The sequence below is a fragment of the Mus caroli genome, chromosome 12, assembly GCF_900094665.2.
Source record: "Mus caroli chromosome 12, CAROLI_EIJ_v1.1, whole genome shotgun sequence".
Lineage (NCBI taxonomy): Eukaryota > Metazoa > Chordata > Mammalia > Rodentia > Muridae > Mus > Mus caroli.
In genome coordinates, this window is record NC_034581.1 from 64,245,044 (window position 1) to 64,260,466 (window position 15,423).

The following is a 15,423-nucleotide window of genomic DNA, read 5'->3' on the forward strand; positions in this document are numbered from 1 at the left end:
GTTCCAGGCCAGCCTGGTCTACAGAGTGAGTTCCAGGACAGCCAGGGCTACACAGAGAAACCCTGTCTTGGGGGGGGGGGGTGTAGAAATAACAAAGCTCTCCCACCACCTTCTGCTGTGCTAGTCTGGGACATGAGCTTGATAGTCACTGTACCTACAACAGCTCTCCTTTTGTAGCCTAAAGGGTTCTTTTTCTGTCACAATCCCTTTCAATTTCTTTTACAGAATTTATGTCCTTGATTTATTACCCATTACTCCAAAAAATAATAATAAAAAAAAACCTCTGTTAACTGAATAAATTGGAAACTATACACATACATGCTTCCCTTCACCCCCACTACAGATTTCTCTGTGTGGCCCTGGCTGCCCTGGAACTCACTCTCCCCTGAACTCAAGAGTTCCACCTGCCTCTGCCTCTCAAGCACTGGGATTAAAGGCGTGCCCCCCCCCCCCACCAGGATGCTCCACTCTTTCCACTAAACACAACGTTTGCATTTAGACGGCACTATCCAGACCAACACCGTATCTTAGTTTCGTTTTATGTTGCTGTGATAAACACCCTGACAAACCATAAAGGCTTATTTCAGCACCCAGTTCCCGGTTCCAGTCCACAATCAGGGACAGGAGCAGAGTGCATGCTCATGCCCTGCTCACCTCTACCTCTTTCTAAGAGACAGTACATCCTAGTGTAGCCCACAGACCAGGCTGGCCTTGAACGTAAGAGACCCATTCACCTGCCTCTCCTCCTGAGTACCAGGCTAACGGTGACATCAAGGCACTCACATCCATTAGTACATGGCTCAGGATCCCGTGCCTACATAATAGTGCTATTCACAGAGGCCAGGTCTCTCACTTCAATTCATGTCATAAAGACAATTCCCTGCAGACATGCTCACCGGCCAACCCAACCTAGACCATCCCTCAGTAAGACTCTCTTTCCAGGTGATTCTAGAGTGTGTCAATTAAAACTAGCCAAACACAGGTGCCAAGGGTTCTATAGCTCTGTAATTAGAAAGAAGAAACAAATTATCCAAACCACAAATTCCTCCTTACCAAGAGGTTTTGTTACATACTTACCACAGGAGCTATTGAGGTCCACATCTAGAAACACACTGTGGTCTGAAGAAGCAGACACTGGTGGGGTGGATGGAGTGTTGGGAGAGGTTGGTGCAGACACTGTTGATTCTAGCTCTGTCTCTGCAATCCGGCTAAAGCTTATCTTATAAGGCTCTCTTTCCAGAGGCGTTGGGTGACCTCGTAGCGTGCCCGAGGTAGAGCCATGGCGGCCAGCATTGGGCCTTATTCCAGGAGATTTTAAGGAAAAGGTTGACTTCCTAGGCTAGAAAAAGTAAATAAGTAGAGTTAAAATAGCATTGATGTGCAGGTGGTTTGTTTATAACTTCCAGCTTTCTTATTTTAAGTGCACTCTTGATCTTCAAGGACAGCCTGTAGCATTTCTTGGAGTACTTGATTAGATTGTTTATCATGGGCTTGATAAGTAAATCTTTTTTTTTTTTTTTAAACATGATTTTAGAGATAAACTGCTGTGTAACTGTGGGATGGCAACCCCATCCCTCACTTAATGTCCCACCTTTCTGCTGGAGGTGGGCTCTATAAGTTCCTCTCCCTACTGTCTGGCATTTCATTTAAGGTCCCTCTGAATCCTGAGAGTCTCTCACCTCCCAAGTGGTGCACTCTGGGGGGTCCCCCCAACCTATCTCCTGAGGTTGCCTGTTTCCATTCTTTCTGCTGGCCCTTAGGGCTTCAGTCCTTTTCCCTCACCCAATACCAGAGACCCATAATTGTTCCTGTCTGAAAGAATTACATGGATGGAAATGGAGAGGAGCCTGAGGAAAAGAAGGTCCAGTGACAGTTCCAAAGTGGGATCCAGCTCAAGGGGAGATCCTAAGGCCTGACACTATTACTGAGGCTATGGAGCACTCACAAAAAGGGACCTATCATGACTGCCCTCCGAAAGAGCCAACAAGTAGCTGAAAGAGTCAGAGGCAGATAGTTGCACCCAACCAATGCACAGAAGAGCTGACCCCTGTTGTTGAATTAGGGAAGGCTGAAAGAAGCTGAGGAGAAGGGCAACCCTGTAGGAGGATCAGCAGTCTCAATTAATCTGGGCCCCCGAGATCTCTCCAACACTGGACCAGCAAACAGGCAGCATACACCAGCTGATATGAGGCCCCCTAACACACATACAGCAGAGGACTGCCGGGTCTGAGTCCATTCTGAGATGATGCACCTAACCCTCAAGAGACTGGAGGCCCCAGGGAGTTTAGAGGTCAGGTGGGGTGGGAAGAGGGGACATCCATGTGGAGATAGGGGGTGGGGAGGAGGTATGGGATGTGAAACAGTCGGAGGGTGGATGGGGGAGGATAAAATATGGAGTGTAAATAATCTCTTTTGTACCATATATATTGATTTGACAAACATTTACTGGGAACAGAATTTATGTGACATAATATTATGTGCTTCAGTTTTTAAAAGATCATTTTTTCTCCTGTCCTTAAGCAAATGAACAACCCCTACCTATCACTTTAATGACTTCAGTAGAAGTACTATCATGGTTTCCACTCTAACTTGCTTGGTTTTTAAACCCCATCAGTGGTAACATAATGGAAACAAACAAAACTGCAAAGAATTCAGAAAAACGGAGTAAAATGCAGCTGTGTCAACTCCCCAGCTTCTCACTTATCCCATCCAGCTCCTTGCTTTGGAGCCAGCCTCACCTTCCTGTACCTTTTCTCTTCCGTCAGGAGGTGCAAGCGAGGACAGATAAATAAGGACCCTGAGATGAAGGCGACTTAGCACGCGTGTGGACCTAGTTTTTATACCAAGTACTGTTTTGTTTAAATTGGTTTCTATCAAAAGGCTGACATTTTCTGCTAAGTATTATTTTCCTTTCTGTGATGTTAGAGGGTGAACCCAGGGCCTCACAGATGCCCTCTTACATCTGAGCCCCAACCCCACCCTGTAGACATAATTTTGGAAATAGAATAGTATCGTAGAATAAAACAACAAAACAGCTATTGGTGATACAACAATTTTAACAGAATACGTTGATAAACATTGAAATTATTATACTTAAAGATTTATTTATTTATTTTATGTATATGAGTACACTGTTCCTCTCTTCAGACACACTAGAACAGGACATCAGATCCCATTACAGATGGTTATGGGCCACCATGTGGTTGCTGGGAAAAGCAGTCAGTGCTCTTAACTGTGGAGCCATCTCTCTAGCCCCTGAACATATTATTTTTAAAAAGAGACAAAGCCCCCCATAATTATAATGAGCGGACTTACAAATCGAGGTGGTTGTTTGCAGTTTCGGGGTTCGATTTCTAATGATTTGTTGAACAAATAATCTGTAAACTCTTTTTCAGATAAAATTCCCATGGGGTTGAGGTTTTCAAAGAATCTCTAGAATTAAACACATAAATACATGTATATACTAAAATTAGGTCCAATTAACTTTAACAATAAAACAAATCAAGACACCACAGTATTTGAGATGTTTATACAGATTGCGCTTTCTGCTCTCTATTTGTGACTACGACAGCATCCTAGCCTCACAGTTTATTAGGATGATGAACAGATCCTCAGCTCAGTGGCTGGCATCACTTGTTTCTTAGCAGCTATCTTCCTGCTCACTATGACACCAAAATTACCATCATTCATCTACTGACAGAGTTTACAATGAAGATTATGCCTGAAAACCACAGCGTGCAGTAGATAAGCAGGAAAAAAAAGTGGAGATAATTGGATTAAGGTATATTCAAAAGTAATTTAAAAGACAATTATAGCGAGCGTGGTGGTGCACGCCTTTAATCCCAGCACTCAAGAGGCAGAGGCAGGCGGATTTCTGATTTCGAGGCCAGCATGGTCTACACAGTGAGTTCTAGGACAGCCAGGGCTACACAGAGAAACCCTGTCTCGAACATACAAACAAACAAACAAACAAACAAACAAAGACAATTATAGCTTTAATTTTTTCTGTGTTACCCTCCAAGGCCAAATAAATAAATAAATAAATAAATAAATAAATAAATAAATAAATAAATAAACCAAACCAGTGTTTATCCAAAAAAATTCTACTATGAATATATATTTTAAACTTTAAGTTTTTAAGTAGAATATTGAGATAATTTAGTAAAATGTCAAAAAAACATTGTGTGAGTGAGTGCATCTGTGTGTGTGTGCACGTGGGTGTGTATGTGTGTGCATGTCTGTGTGCCTGTGTGCACATCCGCAGGGGTGTGTGCATATGAGAGCAGGCTTGGGGGAGGTACAGGAAGATGTCAGCTGCTTGAATGGCTGGTGGGAACTGAACTCTGGTCCTCTGGAAGAGCAGTGCATGCTCTTAAATGCTGAGTTATATTTCTAGCTCTGCATCTCAGTTTTTCAAACTATAAACTATAAAATGATCTGGGCTTGGCATATAGCTGAAGTGGTGAAGAAAACAAAAAAAGAAAAAGAAGCAGCTATTTCATTGATCAGAGACGCTGACTTTACCACAAGAATGCCTCTGGACATTATTATCTGTGTGATACATTAATGTGAACACTGTTACTCTGTGACACGTTCTAGGACTGATTTCACTAGTCTCCATACAGTCACTTGCACAGGGATTTTCTAACTCATTGGTACATTAATAATTACAAACTGTGTACATTTTATTACTATATATTTATCTATATATATATCTATATATATATCTATATATATATCTTATGCTCTTTTATTATTTCTAAAAATAAAATTGGCATCTAATTACTGGGTTTAATTTTTTTTTTTTTTGATACAGCATCTCAAAAAAAGCTCAGGCTGCTTTGAACTTGTAATCCTCCTGCCTCAGCTTTCTAAATGCTGGGATCACAGGCATGTGCTACTATGCCTAGCTGGCTAGCTTTATTGAATTTTATAAGGGTTTATGAGGACATATAAAAGCAGAGTTTTAACTATACCAGTAGGAACAATGAGCTTTACATTTTTTAATATAAAATCCTTTTTGTTCTTCTGGCATTCTGCAAATGTCAGAAAATTATATTTTGCTTTAATATATAATTTCTTCTTGAAATCATCATGGATAAGTTAAGATGCAATCGGGCAACATAATTTCATCCTTTACAAAAAGCTGTAACAGATGCACTCTATTTTCCGAACCTTTATTTTCCAATACTATTTAAGTTGGTTAACTGTGCCTTAAAAAGTGAATGGCTATGCTATGTGTTTCTTTAAGAGACTGGGTCTTATGTTGCCTAGGTTGACCTCTAACTATCTGTTAGAGAAGGGATCCTCTACCTCCTACTTCTCAAGTGTTGGGATTATGTGCATAAGCCATCATGCCTGGGCCTGGTTAATTTTAAATTTACTTTGTGTCAATTCCAAGGAAGGCAGATTTGCTCTGAATGATGGTAAGAAGCAAAAAGAAGATCACAGAAACATCACTAGCTGATGTTTCTGAGACACGAATGAGAAAAGCACTATTTCAAGTGTACTCAACTACATTACAGCATTATTTTTACGGGAAATGCATTGCAGACTCTAGTGTGGGCTTGAAGAATATATTTCTGCATTCCTGTGACTCTCCACAGCACAGAGGGCAGGCAGAATGAGGAAAGAAGGGATACAGCTGACGACCACTAGCAGCTCATCACCACTTGTTTGTTTGTTTGTTTGTTTGTCTGTGACAGGGTTTCTCTGTGTAGCCCTGGCTGTCCTGGCACTCACTCTGTAGACCAGGCTGGCCTTTACAGTCATTACAACAGCAGCAGTGGGGTTTTATTTTATTGCACAGATGTTCCATTCCCTCTGTCTTTTTTGGAAGAGTTGCCTAACCGTGCACAAAAGGCAGGACTCTCCGAAGGCCCCTAAGATTAGTGACGGCTACAGCATACTCACCTGTATTTACATTGTTGTCTGAAGCTTAATCTCAAGAGAGCATGTTTATCACTGCGGCACTTTTAGCAACTCCATAGGATTTAATGCTATTGCTTTCAAAGATTAATAAGAAAATATTTACCCTCATTTCTGGTTCTGTCCGTAAGCAGTACGGTTGGTTCTGATACTGCTGGATCTCTCCAGTTATTTCAGCCACTTTCCTCCTCTTACTGAAATTGATCAAATCTTTCCCTTTCCTCTTTAGAAAGTCACTGTTCCCTTCTTCAGTCTTCAGAATATTTGTTAAATATATTCCTAGCCAAAAAAAAAAATGTTTAAAGTTATTTTAAGACTAATCTCATTTACTCAATCATTTGGGAAAACAACTGGTCTGGTCTGGCTGGAAGACACTGCAGAATCCAGGTTCTAACTTCTGAAAGGTGAAGACGAAAAAGGTCCAGACCCAGAAGATTCCCTAGCAACAATCTGTAACAGAGTTTAAAATATGGAGGAAGGGGAGCCTATCTTCCCTAACATTAAAGGCTACTAGACAAAGAATTGGCAAGCTACGAATATCCAAACCTGTGTGTTAAAACCTTGTCTAATCAAATGTTTTAATATTTAAGATATTTACTGCCAATGATCTTTAAGTGACTATAAACAAGTTAAGCAATTTTGCTTAAGAACAGTAAGACAAACTGATCTTGAAGCTCATTACTTAGAAAAAAAAGTTCTAATCCCTTTTTATGCATAATTACTGGCTCATTTAAATTAATAGTTCTTGGCTAAAGGCAATTTTGTCCTTCAAGGAATAGTTAGGAATATCCAAGATTAGGATACACTGGACTCTAGTGAGTCAGGAGTCTGCTAAATATCCTACAGTGTGATTGACAACCCTTCACAGCAAACAATTATTTCCTCTCAATTGCAATCAATAATAGTTTTAAAATACAAGCCTTCATTTAAATAACCATCCAATTCCACCAGGGAAGCCAGACATGTGCCACATAACTATCTTTAAACCATGGGCAATCTACACAACAGTGGTATCAAGAGATTACAGTAAACTAAAGCTTATGCTTAGTCACCAGAACCACCCCCCAAGTAAAAGGGAACTGAGGAAATCGTTCCAGGTGTTGTAATATTACAGCACAATGTGCGACTCAGGTGCTTCTAGTGACACTGGCATGAACAGACTCCCACTGACCTAACATATGTTACTGGCTTGTGCATTTGCTATGCTTTAGTTATTTTGTCATTACTTTAGAGTGTAATTTTACACTCTAAACAAAGTTTACTATAAAACAGTGACCTGTGTTTGGGACACTGAGAAAGAGCTGTTTGAGTCCAGGAGTTTGAGACCAACCTGGGCAATGTAAGCATGACTGCATTAAAGCAACAGGGAGACAACTCTGAGCAGGCCATGGTGCCCGCTCTGCACCACTTAGGTGTGTGTAAGTTATCCCATGATGCTTCCACTAAACTGCCTAAAGATGTCCCCCTCACAGTGTGCATTGACTATTATGCATAATTATATTTGATAAAAGGTCACATCAAAAAGCTCTGCTCAGCCAGGTGTGCTGGCGCACGCCTTTAATTCTAGCACCCAGGAGGCAGAGGCAGGCGGATTTCTGAGTTCGAGGCCATCCTGCTCTACAAAGTGAGGACAGCCAGGGCTACACAGAGAAACCCTGTCTCGAAAAACCAAAAAAAAACAAAAAAAAAAACAAAAAAACCTCTGCTCAATGTAATTTGAATTAATCATGCAATTCTGAGTGAAAAAGATTTCATAAAGTCTCTGAAAAAAGTACTTTTATACTGATAATTAAAGACAAACACTGCAGTTGTGTCATATATGTTAAAAATAATAGTTGCACTTCATAAGAGTCTTCACAAGACTTGTTAAGTAGTATAGATAAAATATTTTCAATTCTTACAACTTTAAGAGCAATCTTCATCTTCATTATATAGACAAGGAAATAGAGTTTTTTGTTTTATTTATCAATACAGGCAAATAATAAATTCATATGTATGACATAAGAGCAATCTATCTAGAAAGACCTGGTCTCTTTTGGATACAACACATTTGTCTTCAAAATATAATATTTATATTTAATGACTTACCAAAAAAAGGCACACAAGGCGGATTGATTGATTTAAGTTTTACTAGGTATTTTTTAAAGTGATCCTGACTTAGTTCCACAGCGTCATCCAAAATTCTCCGCTTCCTTTCCTGCAATGCCTTTAAAACATGTAAGTTGAATATAATTCTTGCATATGATTCAATCATATATAAATATCCATAAGAATATAAAACTTTGGAATTTATAAAAGTTTACAAATACTTAAAATCAGTTTAAAAATTATGAGTTTTACTCCTTTGGACACTTGCTAAAATAAGTTATTCTATCTTTTATCTATAAATATAAAAACTAAGAATTTGTGTTCTTTCTACTATAAATTAGAAGATTTAGGAATAAAAATCTCCCTTGGGGCCTTATTTTTTTTTTTTATCATTTTAATCATCTGGTGTAAATTACAGGGGCAGAAAGAAGAACTATGATCCTTCAGGATTAAATAGTTTTTGACTAAAAGGTCTTGTGAGGTTGAGGGCAAATCTTAGCAATGAAACAATGTAGGGAGGTAGGAAAACTTGAAGAAAACCTAGTGAATGGAGTAATCATAGGCTTTGCTTTTTTATTTCATTAATATACTTTTCTTAAGGGAAGTAAAGTGATTTGTAATCAATGAGGAATATAAGCACATATACCTAAACACAGACCCACAGTGAGCAGTATGCCTGAGATACATACATCATAATAGATGTGGTTGTTTTAATAGCTTTTATTCAATACTCTACAGAAGTCACAGACAACATGAACAAGGGGAGAACATGAAGGACCAGTGACCTACCACTATTCCCAGAGTCATGGTTGACTGCCCCTAGGGATGGGGGTGGAAGACCCAAGTATATACAAAGAATGTTAAAGGAGAAGTTAGTGACCGTGCTGTATATAAAAGCCAAAACAACATTCAACTCTATTTCTAGATAGAGAGAATTTTTTCACCAAAAAGGAATAATTATTTTTAAAAAGATCCCAATATAGGTAACAATAGAGTGAAGGTGTGTCAGGAGATCATAAACAATGAGATTTAGCACACTCGTGGTTAGGAGGGCTCATTACTATAAAACCATCAGGCTTTCACAGTGACTTACAGATCTAGACACAACTCCTATTAAAATTAATTTTTTAAAAAGTAGAACTTAGGTTGATTCTATAGTAACAGTATTTTAGATATGCAGCACAGGAAAAATCAGATGGGTTACAAAACTACACGGAGCAGAAACAAACGCACACATTTATGACACAGTAGGCACAATAGGTCAGTGTGGGAAAGAATGAATTCTGAATGTGTGAGAACAACTGAATAGCCATATAGAACAAAACTAAAACCAGAGCCCAGCCTTCTTCTGTATTGTATGGGTGCATCACCTACCAATTAAAAAGCCTATGCCCTATAGCTCAGGCAGGAAATGGAAGGTGGGACAGCTGAGAGAGAAAGGATTCTGGGAAAGAGCCAGGTGGAAAGACTGGTCGGGGAAGAAGTGAGGAGACAGATGCATGACATGGTCCTTGAGCACAGGAAGCCAGTCACGTGGCGGAATGTAGGTTAAAATAAATGGGGTACCTTTAGTTATGGTCTAGTCAGAATAGAGCCTAGCTATATGGCCAAGATATCTGTAAACATATTTTGAGTCTGAGTCTTATTTCTGGGAACATGGGTCTAGGAGGAAGAACTGGGACTTAATTTCAACACAACCTCACCCTGTATTCAAAAACAAAATTCCATCTCAATTAAAGATCTTCCTTTCGTTTTGTTTGAGATGGGGTTTCATTACACAGTGAAGGCTGGCCTTGAACTCTCTTTCTTCCAATGTTAGGCCTTGAGGATCAATAAGGACTTATTTAGAGAGACAAAACATTAGGGTCTCGGGATCTGTTGCACTGATCATCACAAAGCAGTTAGGCTGGGGATGTCAGAGCTAGCATAGTGCCTGCTGTACAAGCAGGAGGGCCTGAGTTTGAGCCCCAGCTCCCACATAGAAAACGGGTGTTCCAGCTCTAGTTGTAATCTCAGTGCTGAGGAGGCAGGGAGGTGGATAGATCCTCAGGGGTCCCTAGCAAGCCAGTTTAGAAAGCTGTCAAGCCCCAGGTTCCCATGAAAGAGGCTCTGCCTCAAAAACTAAGGTGGAAGCTCCTGATAAATATCTGCACACACATATGTATATGCTTCTACACGCATGTGTATCTACACACACACACACACACGAATCCATAGTTTTTAAATAAAAATAATAAACACGACAAATGAAATTACATAGATACAAATATTTAAAATAGGAGAAAAAGTAAGATAATTAAAAGTACAAAATTCATAATGTGCTGTCTAAAGGGGAAAGAAAGCAGGTGATGTGCTATGCGGGCCAACACATGGCCAGTGGCTCAAGGTGCGCACCACCAAGACTCCCTGACCTTCCCTGAGATCTACATGGTAGAGAGAGGACTGATTCTGAAAATTCTCTTGCCACACATGTATGCTGTGATATAGGCACCTCCAACACTAATAAACCAGGATGCCAAATTCACAGACGGTCGGTGCTATTATTCCTTATACACTATATGTACTTTTGTAATACTTCTGCCCCAATATTAAAAATCAAAATGTTTAACCTCTAAAATGAACACAATTTCAGTTTTACAATATCAGGATTTAAACAATAGTTTTTCATTTAAAATTTTAAAAGATTTATTTATTTTTACTTTTTCACAAGTCTGTGTGCCTGGTGCCCACAGATGTTGGAAAAGGGTGTGGGATCTCCTAGAACTAGAGTAACAGATGGCTATGAGCTTCCATGTGGATGCTAAGAACGGAACCTAAGTCCTATGAAAGAGAAGTAAGTGTAGCTACTCACAGAGCCATCTCTCCTGCCCCCAGAATGAAAATTATTAACGTAAGCACACTGTGCTGCTTACTATCTTTAATACATAAAGCACATACAAGTTGAAAATATAAACTCAAAGTTACAATATTTGTTCTTTTCCTACTGAAAGGAGCAATGTTAAGAATTCCAAAAGTGAATCTCCTCCCTCCGTTCCTCACAGCCCCCTCTTCCTCCTCTTTTAGGGCTTGAACCCAGAGCTTTATACACGATGAGCCAGTGCTCTCCCACCCATTCACATTCCTGGCAACCACATTACCTTTAATATTTACATAACACTACTGCGAGGTTTAGGTTTGTTATATTAAAGTGGAATTATGGTCATTCTGAAGTTTTCTTATATCTTTCCCCCAAAACCATAACATTAAATGCCGAACAGTGCATGCGCTCATTCTCAGCTGCCGGCACCCCGGTGGTTTCCGGCTTTCTGCCACTGCAACAGTGCTAGAGTCAGCACACCTGTGTCCAGGTAACTTACGGTCTGGAGCATTTGAGAAAATGATTTGTTCTCTGTGACTCTGATGGGCGAGTGTGTCTGTTTTAGTTCTAACATAAGGTGCTAGACTGGTTTACAGAGAGCTGGTAACTGCCATGGTTTAAGGTAACGTTAGATAAACACTTGAGCACCTACTCTCTTCACCTCACCCGGGGAAACCGTTGTAGGCAAGAACCAAGGCAAGAACCCACAGTGAGGACACTGTGCTTGATGCACAAACTAGGGACCTAGACAGTCTGTCCTAATGACGTAAGCATACTAAAAAGTTTATATAAATAAATACAAATAACCAACAAAGAAAACTGAGGGAACGTGACCAGATAATCATATGGAAAAGATGAAAGTGAATAATAGATACATTAACAATACTAAACTCACTAGTTATTTTTAAATACAATAAAAATTAAAACTTTTATTTTTAGCCCATGAAATCTGTAATAATTTAATGTTAAGGGCAAACTCGTTAGCAAAGTACCAAAAGTCTGAAAAAACAAAAGATCTCTGTCTCCGGAGTCAGAAGAGGGTGCCAGGTCGCCTAGAACTGGAATAAGAGATGGTTCTAGGGTTCCAGGTGGATGCGAGGAACTAAACCTAAACTCTGGGGACAGGACTTCTGTCTCCAGAAAGTAATACTAGGGAAAGAATCAGAGTTTCATGGAGACACATGAATGAATGAATGAATGAATAAATAAATGGTCCATGATAAATTATATATGCAAATGAAAATACAAAACTAACTTAGTTGACCCCAAATAGAATGATGGACTAAATTATAATTCATAGAACAGAAAACGATGTAACCACTAAAAACAAACAAAACAAAAAACCCTTGTCGAGACACAATGTTTAGAGAACAATGTTTATAAAAATAAGATGCATGTCATACATATCTATGTAAAATGTGATGTTCATTTTAAAGTTACAGGCAAAAAAAATCTGTATACTTCTGTATGTCCCAAATTTTCTCAAAGAAATATTAAACATAATTTAAAATATGACAATCCATAATTTAAAATAATATAACTTTAGGTTTCAGAAAGGGTTATCTCTTTTTGACTATATACTGAAGCAATTAGGAAATAATTTGTATATTAAATATTTAATAAAATTCTTTGCCATTGATGAGACTATCAATGTGTCACTGGAAAAACCCTATACTTACCAGCACATGCTGTTACATAAGAACACAGACTTGAGTAATTCTACCTCTGAATTTAAGGGAAAAGACAAAAGAACAAATGTTTTTAAGGAACATTTGCTTAAAAATCAGTAAAAGTGATCTCTGATGTTAATTTTATCAATCTTCCCAAAAGATGAAATATATAGCCAAGCTAAAACTCACCTCAAACGTGTGGTCTAGCCTGTACACTGACACGGAGTTGACTGCACTCACTATCTCCAACACGCCATTGAAATTATTCAAGTCTTGAAATACTTGCAGAATTTCTACTATTCTGCTGAGCACTGCCACCCGCTCTTCAAAGTTTTCTGCTTCCACAATGCATCTAACAACAACAACATAGTCATGGCTTAGGACACTTTCTTCACCTCACTTGGAAAATGAGAAACCTCCTTATAAAGCCAGAGTTAGCTTAAATATGACTTAACATTATTGACTACTAAGGAACATAAGACAGAGTAAATGAAAACTTACTTTTCAAACCATAGAGTGAGGTTTGTTGTATGGCGAATCATTTTTAATAAATTTGGAGAATTGATTTCTTTATCTTCTTTGGTCCAGACACTCCCTACAAGTTCAGAGGGCTGGACTTTCCTGTAAAACAACAACCATCAATAAAACTCACCCTACAGAGTTAGTATCCAGTTATCTAAGAAGTTCTAAAGGTAAGCTGAGAATTATATGAGCAAGTTAATTAACACAGCAACAGACCCAAACAGCCTGGAAAATATGTTTTATCACTCAGGGGAAAAAACAAACAAAACTAGAATAAAATCCCCTTTTACAACCATCACCTGAAGGAGTCTGGAGGTTACACCAAAAGGTAAGTAGAAAACAGGAAGTCTCCACTGCTGTGGAGATGGATCCACAACCACCTGACAAACAGCTTGGTAATATCTGACAGCCCTGAAGACACAGAGTAACTGACCAAGCACTTCAGCATCTATGAATACACCGAGGATAAACTGACACAGTTAAGAGCACTGGCTCTTCTTCCACAGTTCCTGAGTTCAAGTCCCAGCAAGCACATGGTGGCTTACAACCACCTGTAATGGGATCTGATGCCGTCTTTTGGTGTATCTAAAGACAGCTACAGTGTATTCACATATATTAAATAAATAAATAAATCTTTTAAAAAAAAATTCTTTTGGTCAGTAGACTTGAAGACAAATTGGCACTTGCTAACAGTTTCGGGAACACATTTATTGATTTCTTCGGCAGGGACTAATGTAGTTCAGGCTGGTCTTGAGTCTCTGTATGAGAATACAGCCTTGAACTCTTGTTCTCTCTCCCCCCAGTCTTCCAAGTGCTGGCACTGTAGGCATGTGCCACCATGCCTGTCTTTTTTAGAATACATTTTCTTACTTATTATTTCACTAGAAATTTGCATAGTATCAAAGTCTGTTACCTTTCTTCTATCAAACAAATCATAGAACAAAAGAAATGCATTTCTATGCCACAATGCATGCCTTCATGGAAATACATACTTAAAAAATGGTACCCATGTTACCTTTTTAAAAATGGGTATCACATTCATTCATGAGAGAAAACTATCCAATACAAAATGCTTTGTTGCCTCAAGTAACAAGTTCCTTCATGCCTACCTGTTTCAAATCACAATTTATACCTATTTTAAAGACTACCGTCCACATTAAGTGATTCCAGATTACTTAAAATAGAGCATGGCCTTCTTGATGAGCTGCTTACAAATACTCACTGGCGTGTTACAGAGCCCTTCCAGTGCCACCCAGACAATTCTCATGAAGACAGCTTATATCTGGTTCTTTCCTTCAGTCTACATAGCACTGAAGTTTATACAGCCTTGCTTTTTCCTGTGCAATCTTTTTTTTTTTAAATAGCTGCTGGACTGGAGAGATGCTCAGCAGTTAAAAGCCCTAGCTATTTTTCCAGAGGACCTATGTTCAATTCCTAGCATCCATATGGTGGCTCACAAGTGTCTGTAACTCTGGTCCCAGAGGGTCCAGACTCCCACGTACCAGGCATGCATTGTGATGCAGACATTCACATAGACAAACTACCCATTACAAAAAAATAAATTCATTAGAAAAATAATCTCCTGATGAGGTTAACTTCTTCAAGATTTTGTTTGTTTTTTTTTTTTTTTCTCGAGACAGGGTTTCTCTGTATAGCCCTGACTGTTCTGGAACTCACTTTGTAGACCATGCTGGCCTGGAACTCAGAAATCCGCCTGCCTCTGCCTCCTGAGTGCTAGGATTAAAGGTGTGTGCCACCACGTCCAGCTACAATATTTTCTATACTTTTTGTTTACTTTATTTTTTTCAGACAAGGCCTCATGTAGCTCAGGCTGGCTCTCACCTTGCTCTGCGTAGCTGAAGCTGGCCTTGAGCTCTGGCTCCTCCTGCCCTCTACCTCAGACTGCTAGGACAGGCTTATTCCACCACACCCAGCTACGATACAAAAGAAGACTTATGGATTCAGGAAGGTGTGGTGGCATCATGATAAGGGCTTGTGTTTCAACAAGGAGCAGTTACCGACATGAAGTACAGTAGTCGCTGGAGCCTGGGTTGTAAGTGAAAGAGAGTAAGACTTATCTCATTTTATACTCTATTCATTTATCTGCCAAGAATCTCTCAACCTCTTATCCAGACTGACTGACTTAATCTCAGACTAAAGTAATCTAGGAAGCAGGGAAGTGTGTATATATATACATAGACACATACACATATACATACATACACAATTAGAGAGAGAGAGAGAGAGAGAGAGAGCACATGAGAGGGAGAGGAAGGAAGAGAAAGAGAGACATGTGTGGTAGTCAGAGGACAACTTGGATAGGCCAGTTCTCTCCTTTCACTGTGTTGGCTCAGAGCT

At 39.3% G+C, this 15,423-nt stretch overlaps 1 protein-coding gene across 2 annotated transcripts in view; it reads right to left on the minus strand.

The window, feature by feature from the left end:
* Sos2 (SOS Ras/Rho guanine nucleotide exchange factor 2) overlaps nucleotides 1-15,423 on the minus strand; it is a 96,343-nt gene that overhangs the window by 5,978 nt on the left and 74,942 nt on the right. For both annotated transcript variants that reach the window (XM_029484537.1, XM_021179153.2), the window contains exons 15-20: nucleotides 13,045-13,164; nucleotides 12,733-12,895; nucleotides 8,017-8,134; nucleotides 6,035-6,207; nucleotides 3,316-3,432; nucleotides 1,078-1,339 (exon numbers count right to left, since the gene is read on the minus strand). In XM_029484537.1, coding sequence (XP_029340397.1) covers nucleotides 1,078-1,339; nucleotides 3,316-3,432; nucleotides 6,035-6,207; nucleotides 8,017-8,134; nucleotides 12,733-12,895; nucleotides 13,045-13,164 — 953 coding nt within the window. The remainder of the gene's footprint in view (nucleotides 1-1,077; nucleotides 1,340-3,315; nucleotides 3,433-6,034; nucleotides 6,208-8,016; nucleotides 8,135-12,732; nucleotides 12,896-13,044; nucleotides 13,165-15,423) is intronic.